The sequence below is a fragment of the Spermophilus citellus genome (assembly GCF_964194105.1).
Source record: "Spermophilus citellus genome assembly, chromosome: 1".
NCBI lineage: Eukaryota > Metazoa > Chordata > Mammalia > Rodentia > Sciuridae > Spermophilus > Spermophilus citellus.
The window spans coordinates 81927715-81935311 of record NC_138182.1 but is presented as its reverse complement, the minus strand read 5'-3'; the positions used below and the strand labels follow the sequence as shown (position 1 = coordinate 81935311).

Here is a 7597-nt window from a genome sequence, read left to right as displayed (position 1 = left end):
TTCTAGATAATAAGACCAATAAAGGTTGAAATGTCACAACAAATACCTGAAATCAAAAACAAGTTGTTTTTCATGTCTTTTCTAACGTAAGGAACTTGGTGTGATGGTGAGTCTAAAACTAAATAACCAGAAAAAACAAAGCCATGCTCAGTCAGAAAAACATTTCTGCCTCAGTAAGAAAGACTGGTTTGTGCATACTTATACTCCATGCTTGACACACTGACAGCATTCAATAAATATTTGTGAACTAAACTTGTTCCTCTAGTTTCAAATTATCTTCATGGAATTCACTCTTAATACTGTACATCAAGGAAAAAAAATCTGATTATTAATCATTGGGAAAAATTTCTAAATAAATCAGCTCAAAAAAAACCTACAATCACCCTGATAACAAAGGCCAGTCAGCAAATCTGCAAAGACGGAGAACAGGGACAATGACAAAGCCAAAACCAGTTCTCATGATTCCCCCAGATCAGAGAGTCAAATGATCAGTTATTTCTCTCTTTTTTTTATTCCAAAGGCATAGACAGAGATTTATTTAAGAAAGCAGAGGCACATTCAAGGGACAATGTGGTTGTTTCCAGAGGGAGAAACAGCCCAGTTATTTCATCAAATCTACCTTGCATTAAAGCAGAAATCATACGATAAAAATAATCTTGCAGATAAATAAAACTATTTCCTATGTGGTTTCTTACATTTGAAAGAAACAAAGAAAAGGTAAAATAAGACAAAACAGCTCAGTTTAATTTCAAACGTTAATATATTTTCTATTTTATATTGAACATATGCATCTGTAGCCCCTCATTTGCAGCAACTATCACATCCTCATAAAAGGGGCAAAATTTGTAAGATGCCTCTTAAAATAAATATTCTTTTTTATAAAATAATAAAACTTCAAATAAATATTCTTTACACTAAACAATATGTTGAAAAAATTAGAAAATAAAGGTTGAATTTTACTGTAACTGTACAATATACATGAAGTCCAAAGGGAAATCAGAGTCTTCCAATAAAGGCTTTCTGTAAGGCAAAATACAATCTAAAAACATACTGATTGATTCACATTCTTCCGAATGTACAACATATTAGTATAATATTTCGTGACTGCCATGTAGTATGGCACAACTTGTTTTTCACAGTTGCAAATATTATTGTATATACAAAAATATAGCACATTATCTCTGGAGAAAACAATGGAAAAAAAGTCATTTGCTAATTTACAAATTTTGCAAGGACTATTCACAAACAAAAACTGCCTAGGAGTGTCTGTTGCTTTAGCTTATGCAATATATGGGTCACCAAGTTCTGAATCCCTTAACTTTGAGTTCCATTAGCTGAGTTCTAACAAGCATATCAGTTAAAATGGCACATGGACAAAAAAGCATCTCACTGCAAACAGCAAACAATATCCCAACCCTCTACGAACACTGCCAAGATTACAACTGTTTAGTTGGTTGCATATGTGTTAAAAAAAAATCCTTATTACTGTGATATTCCTGATTAATAATGCTATGTTGGTTTCTCAAAGTTCCTGGGGGGAACAGTGGGAACTTTGCAGCAAACTGTGTTTGAGTTTTTACAACGGCATCCAGGCCTGTTAACCCGGTCATAACACCCCTGGCACAATTTAAGGCAACCCTTGGCTGGAAGATAACACCATAAACAAGGCAAAAAGAGGGACATGACACCCATGGCTGACCATCGTGTACAACAGTGAGACTGGCTGCAAGAGCACGGGTTGTCAGCACAGTTGTCCTCGTCATCATTAGAACAGTGATAGAAGAGACCTTTCACACAGCACACGCAAGTCCCATAGTCAATCACGTTCTGGGCCGAGCAAAGGCACTGCTTGTCGCAGATCCAGTCTGATGGCAGTGGCCTTGGGTAGGTGCACTCCTTACATTTGCACTTGCCACAGTCCTCACACCTATAGGCATGCAGGCCCAAATCTTCCTTACTCAGTGGCTTAAGCTCACCTGGCTTAAGCTCAGATTTGGGCTGCACCCGGATGATCCCATCAGCAACTGGACCAGAGGAAAAGGATGGTCCTAATAGCCTCTGTTCAGAGGAGCTGCTGCTGGTACTTGTCCTTGTACTACTCCGAGACCCTGAGCTGACCGTGCTGATGGACCTGGACAGAGGGGCTCGAGTAGAGGAATGAATCTGTGAATGCTGGAGCCTGGGAGGCTGGCGGTGCTCCGGCAGACCATGGAGTCTCTCGTGTTTGTGCTGAGTGGAGGGGCGAGGAGCAGGCTTGAGTCCAGGTCTTGGGACCACAGTCGGTCCCTCTGTGTACTCATTGGTGTTTCGGATGGCTCTAATTTGATCCAGAGACAAAACGTGTACCTGCTGGGAGAGGGCGTCTCTAGGGTCGGGTTCCCCACGCTGCCTGCCACTGTCACGGGGCGCCTGCAGCAAAGGCTGAGACCCGTTGCCACTCTGAGCTCTGGCCTCCATCAGGTCTTGGAAGTGTAGTCACTCCAGCAGGCTTAGAACACATCTGAACTCCTGGGGAGACCAAGAGGAAAGAGAATGGTTTACACTCCAAAATACTTCCCATTCTCCACCCACCTGAGTTGACTCTTTACTTTCCACATCCCCTAGAGAAACAGGATTTGAAGTAGAATGACAGTGGGGATGTATCGGAACTGCTGAACTGATCAATGCATGCACCGGAAGGTAAAAATTGTGTCTCGGTACTAACAATTCTGTAATCCTGTGATGTGCAGTGACACAAAGCCGATCTTTGTCTGAATCACTTCAGCAACAATCCCTTATTCAAATAAGCACACAATCTGAAAGGTTCAGGTTCATTGTTAAAATTGCAAGAAAGTAATGTTGGAACACAGTACTAATACCAACATTTTCAAAAAAGTTAAATACCCTTTCAAAATGTGAAATAGGTTTTAAATTTGTCGTGAACATTTTTTAAACATACATAAATGCAGCCTAGAAAATCCTTTCTTAGTTCTTTAACTCTGCTTTTACATCAAGTACTTGCATTATGACTTATCCATTATTCTGAAGCTTTTTCAAAATCTGTAGCATGAATATGACATGTAAAAAAGTATATTTTTCCCCAAGGACGGTTATACATTTGGCAATTCCTAATAACAAAGTTATAGGATTAAAAACAAATCACTTCAAATCTAATTAGGTACCAGAAGAACATTAAAGCAAACTTACACAACAAGCAACAACACAGGAATTTATTTTAAATTTATCAACATTAAGAATCAAATATTCTATTGCCTGATAGCCAGGAACACTTAGATTCTGCAGCAGAAAGGAGACTATCCGACCACCTGAGAAATTAAAGTACATCAAAATCTTACTTTCTTATTCTGAAAAATGAATAGTTGAGAACATAAACCAACTAGTAGTAATAGGAAAAGTTTAAAAGATTCAGGTGTCATATTTCAAACCTAGCATTCTGTCAAGTGATCCCTTAAACTGCAGTCATCCTAGGTTTCAAAACTAGGTATCATCCCTTTTCCAAGACTACATGAAAATAGAAAGTAAAACAGGTAAAAGTGGACCTTCATCCAGTCTCTGCTTTTTAGAGGAAAGCCACAGCGAACAAGGCAGGTGACAAACGCCTTCTTAATTCAGAACAAGGCAGAGCTGGTAACCGGATCTCCTCACCTTCAACAGAATGGCAGACCAGACAACGCTGCTCTGCTTTGACTCCCTTTATCGGTTCGATCTGCGCCCCAACACCGTCCCCAGCAGGTGGGACACAGCCAAAACCCCGGGGGACTTTTCTCCAGGCGAACTGACGCTGCCCAGGGGCCAGGCTGCCCCCCCACCCCCGCCCCTTACAATCCAGAGACGCAAAGACAGGAGGGGGCGGCGGCGCCTCCTAAGGGGACGTGCTGTGAAACGCACTAGCACACTTCCCCCGCCCTCCCCTCCCCCGCAAAAATCACCACCCCCTCCCGCCGCAACTCAGGAACTCTATCTTCCAGCCCCAAGAGGGAGCCAACCTCAACGCCCCCACCCCGCAAAGGTCACGCAGCAGACCAGATGGCGTTTCGGGAAAGGCCCTCCAATGTCCCGCACAGGTTTCCAAACCTGATGTCCGGAGGAAAAAAGCCCGGCCTCACAGTCGGGACACAGCTCAACCCCGCGCGCACAGCGACTCCATGGTGCACTGACCGGAGTGAACACTGCCTGTAATCTGCACACGCCTATGTCCTTTAAGATTGAGAAAAAACCCAACATGTTATTTCTTAAAGTGGAAAAAAAAAAAAAAAGGCTGTTTCCAGAGCTCCACTGCACACGCCAGGATTGCTGGACCCAGATCCCTGGGTTGGAAACTTTCAGCACAGATTGGCTTGCAATGAAAAGTAGCATCTTTGAAAGGAGAAAAATGATTTCTGCCGATCCCTGGCCTCCTTCTTAATAGCCCCCACCCCACCGCGCTCTCTCAGTTCCTCCCTCCCCTTTGAAAGTGCTTTGAAACCCCCATTAAGACCAGTGTGTGATCAGACTGAGGATTAGGAGGAAAGGACTTCAGCACTAGGGTGGGGCAAACCAACACAGAAACCGCTTTGTAAAAAACGCACAAGATTCAAATTAAAAATAACAGCAACAAGACAGAAGGGGCGACCCCCCCCAGAAAAAAGGCATTAAAAAAACTAGCCTCTTTTGCCACCTACTTTCAGGTAATGGAAAACAATCGCGACCACTTGATGACTTCCTTCCTGTGCTGGGTCAGAACAGGCGTCCAAAAATAAAAAATAAAAAGCATGACCTAGGCCGACCAAGAACGGAAAAAAGAGAAAGCTGCATTTCCGAACCGCAGAGACCTGGCGCCAGGCTGGGCTAAGTTCCCACCCGCACTGGGCTAGACTCTGGCCACACCGGGCAGAGGAGGGGGCTCCTCCCGCCCGGCACACTGGCCTTTTTTCACTCGAAGGGTCTCCTGCTCCAGTGAGGTTAGCAATCCAGCCCCCCTGCTCCACCGGGGCCCCCGCCTCTGGGTACGCTCGCCCCGAAAGAACTTTGCCTTCCATTCAGGAGGAACAGGTTAGAAACGAGAGCGCCAGCAAAAGCGACCTGGAAAACACAAAAGTGTTTCCCCTGGGTCTCCCGCTCTCAGCGCCGATTGTAGCCTATGCTGGGCTGGGAGCAGAATTCAGGCAAGCCGTCCTCTGCTCCAAACCCCCTAGAGTGCGGGTGCGCCAGGTCGTGGGACGCTGCACTGGCGCACATTGCAGCCTCGCCAAGGCAGGCCGAGCCCGTACCCTGGGCGAGGTAGATCGGCGGTCAACTCCCTGGATCCCCGCGGAAAGCCTGCGGGATTAGGGGAGAGACGGACCCCCGCTCCCGCCCGACTGCACCTACTCCATGTTGCCCACAACGCACCACCGGCCACGGCTCCAAGAAGAGCCAAACGCGCCTCACCGTAATCGCGGCTTTGCACCAACCCCTCTCCCTTGGGTTTTCTTTCAGCGACGTGCAAATAAATCCAGCCCCGACGCAAACTTTTCCCCTTCTTTCCAAACTCAGCTTCAGTTCAACTTCCGAGCAATCGGCGGAGAAAAATCGAGAAAAAAATTCGGAGCCAAGTCCCCCCGCCGACGAACACTCCGGGGTTCGGGGCTGGAGACGACCCCCCTTCCAGAAGCGCACGCGGAGTATTTCCTCTTTTTCTCAATGAACAAGAGGCCGAAGCGGCAACAGCGAATCTCTTTTCCTGGCAGATTAGCGAATGAGAAAAGAAATGGCCTTACAAAGAATCTAAAGCCAGATCGCCAAGTCTTGCGGCTCCGTCCGCGTCTGAACGGAGGCGGCGCGGAGGCGCGGAGCCGGGAGCCGGGCCGGGCGGGCGCGGGGGCCTGGGCGCTGCGCGCTCCGCCGGCCCCTCTCCTCCGCTCGCGCTGCGGCGCGCAGCTCTCGGCCGTGCAGACTGGGCGTTGTGGAGGCGCGGCAGCGAGGCCGAGGCGGGGGCGGTGGGTGCGGAGGAGGAGGAGGAGGAGGAGGAGGAGGAGGAGGAGGAGGAGGAGGAAGAGGAGGAGGGTTTGGGGCCCGGCCGGGGGGGCTCGCCGTTGGCCTGCGCCCTCGCCTTTCCGGAGGAGGCAGGGAGCTCTGCGGCGGCCGCGGCAGCAGTAAATGGCGTCATGTGGATCCGAGGCGGAACAGAGCAGTTGTTGTCCCAGAGGATATATCGCATCCGGTCCCAGCTCATTGGCTCCGCGGGGCTACATTCACTCACACTCCAGCGCCCGCCAGCGCTCCGAGCCGCAGGAGGCATTCAAAAGGGCAACCGCGCCGCCCCGCGCGTCCCCAGGCCAGTCCTGCCGCCCCGGCTCCGTCACGCGGGGCGCCGGCGGGGCCGGACTGGGCACGGCGGGGTCAGTTTATCTAGTTTCAAGGAAACACTGACCTTAAGGTTTCCCTAGGGGCCATGTGGACGAGCTATAGGTTTGGGTTGATTTATGGAACTTTCTCCTTGTTACCAGGAAAGGGGAATGAACATTTAAAACTAATCCGGGCCATTCAGTGTTACCATTAAAAACAACAAGTTGCAGGCTTTAAGACTTTATCCAGAATCCACTTCAAGTTTACCTCTCGCCTAGTCTGTACCCTCTCTCCGAGGGGGCGATGGGGGGGGGGAGCACAAGAGGGAGGGAAAGGGGAGCGGGAAGTGAGGTGGGAGGGCTATTGGTTTATTCTTTGTCTACTGGATTAACCCGATTATACACCAGGCACCAGCACAAACCGCCTCCCCCACCTCGGAGCCTTGTACGGGAGGAACGGAATGCAGATTCGAGTTTCAAGTGTTTTCTGCTCTTGCTGGGATTTGCTTTTGATTGTGTCGACTTGTAGTTTCTCGGCTTGGTTTATTTGAATTTTACTTTTTAAGGGGAATTATCTATAGAGACTTTTTATAGATACCTTTTTTTGTTGTTTGTTCGATGCAGTAGCCGAAGCTTTTTAAATGAATTCAGTAATACATAATTACTCAGGGCGACATCAGGACTTCCGAAATTGGGCGCAGGGTGGGGACGCTTACTATTCCACTGCTTAATCAGGAGAGTCAGCTTTAATTTCCCACTCTTTGTCACCTACAACATTTCTCAAGTAGCTTCCTTTGTCCACGATGAAGGTGGACTTAATTTCCACACTTAAAAATTATATATAAGTAGAAAATACACAGGCACTGCTCCAGCTGCTGCTCCACGTGCCTGCGCATTAGTGGGAAACTAAAACGCACGGGGCGCGCGCGTACACACACACACACACACCCACACACCCCTACTGTTGTATTCTGTCGATTTTACAGAATGCTTTTACTTTATAGGGAAGTACCTGCTGGTAAATTCAACATTCCCGAGTGGCACCTGCGGGATCTTGCCCCATGCGGGGTTACAGTTCTTGAAAACTGCTAGGAAAATATGGTGCTTGATTCCTGCAGCTGGAGCCCAGTTGCATTCTCAGCTATCCTGGCACCAGATGCCTTCTTCCGACGTCTTGCTCTAGAATGTCCCCGGCGCGTTCCCTGCCTCGCGCTTTCGCCCTTCCCTCTCCATGTTTCTCTAACACTCTCCTCCTTTCGCCTGAGGTTTGGAACTACAGATGGTAGGGGAAG

The 7597-nt window shown here is 47.9% G+C and overlaps 1 protein-coding gene across 3 annotated transcripts; it reads right to left on the bottom strand.

Moving 5' to 3' along the window:
• Positions 1-686: 686 nt before the first annotated feature.
• SPRY2 (sprouty RTK signaling antagonist 2) lies at positions 687-5885 on the bottom strand. 3 transcript variants are annotated; one of them, XM_081281852.1, is made up of 2 exons: positions 5739-5885; positions 687-2508 (listed from the first exon to the last, which is right to left on the bottom strand). In XM_081281852.1, exon 2 carries the CDS (start codon positions 2455-2457, stop codon positions 1510-1512), a length of 948 nt encoding a protein of 315 aa, XP_081137978.1. In that variant the 5' UTR covers positions 2458-2508; positions 5739-5885; the 3' UTR covers positions 687-1509. The 3 variants fall into 3 exon arrangements, with proteins under 3 accessions (XP_081137978.1, XP_081137979.1, XP_081137977.1); XM_081281853.1 differs by lacking the exon at positions 5739-5885 and adding an exon at positions 5371-5732; XM_081281851.1 differs by lacking the exon at positions 5739-5885 and adding an exon at positions 5410-5732.
• Between the last annotated feature and the right edge of the window lie 1712 nt (positions 5886-7597).

Coding starts and splice junctions, on each gene's coding strand:
- SPRY2 (XM_081281852.1), bottom strand. CDS start 2,457: ATGGAGGCCAGAGCTCAGAGTGGCAACGGGTCTCAGCCTTTGCTGCAG.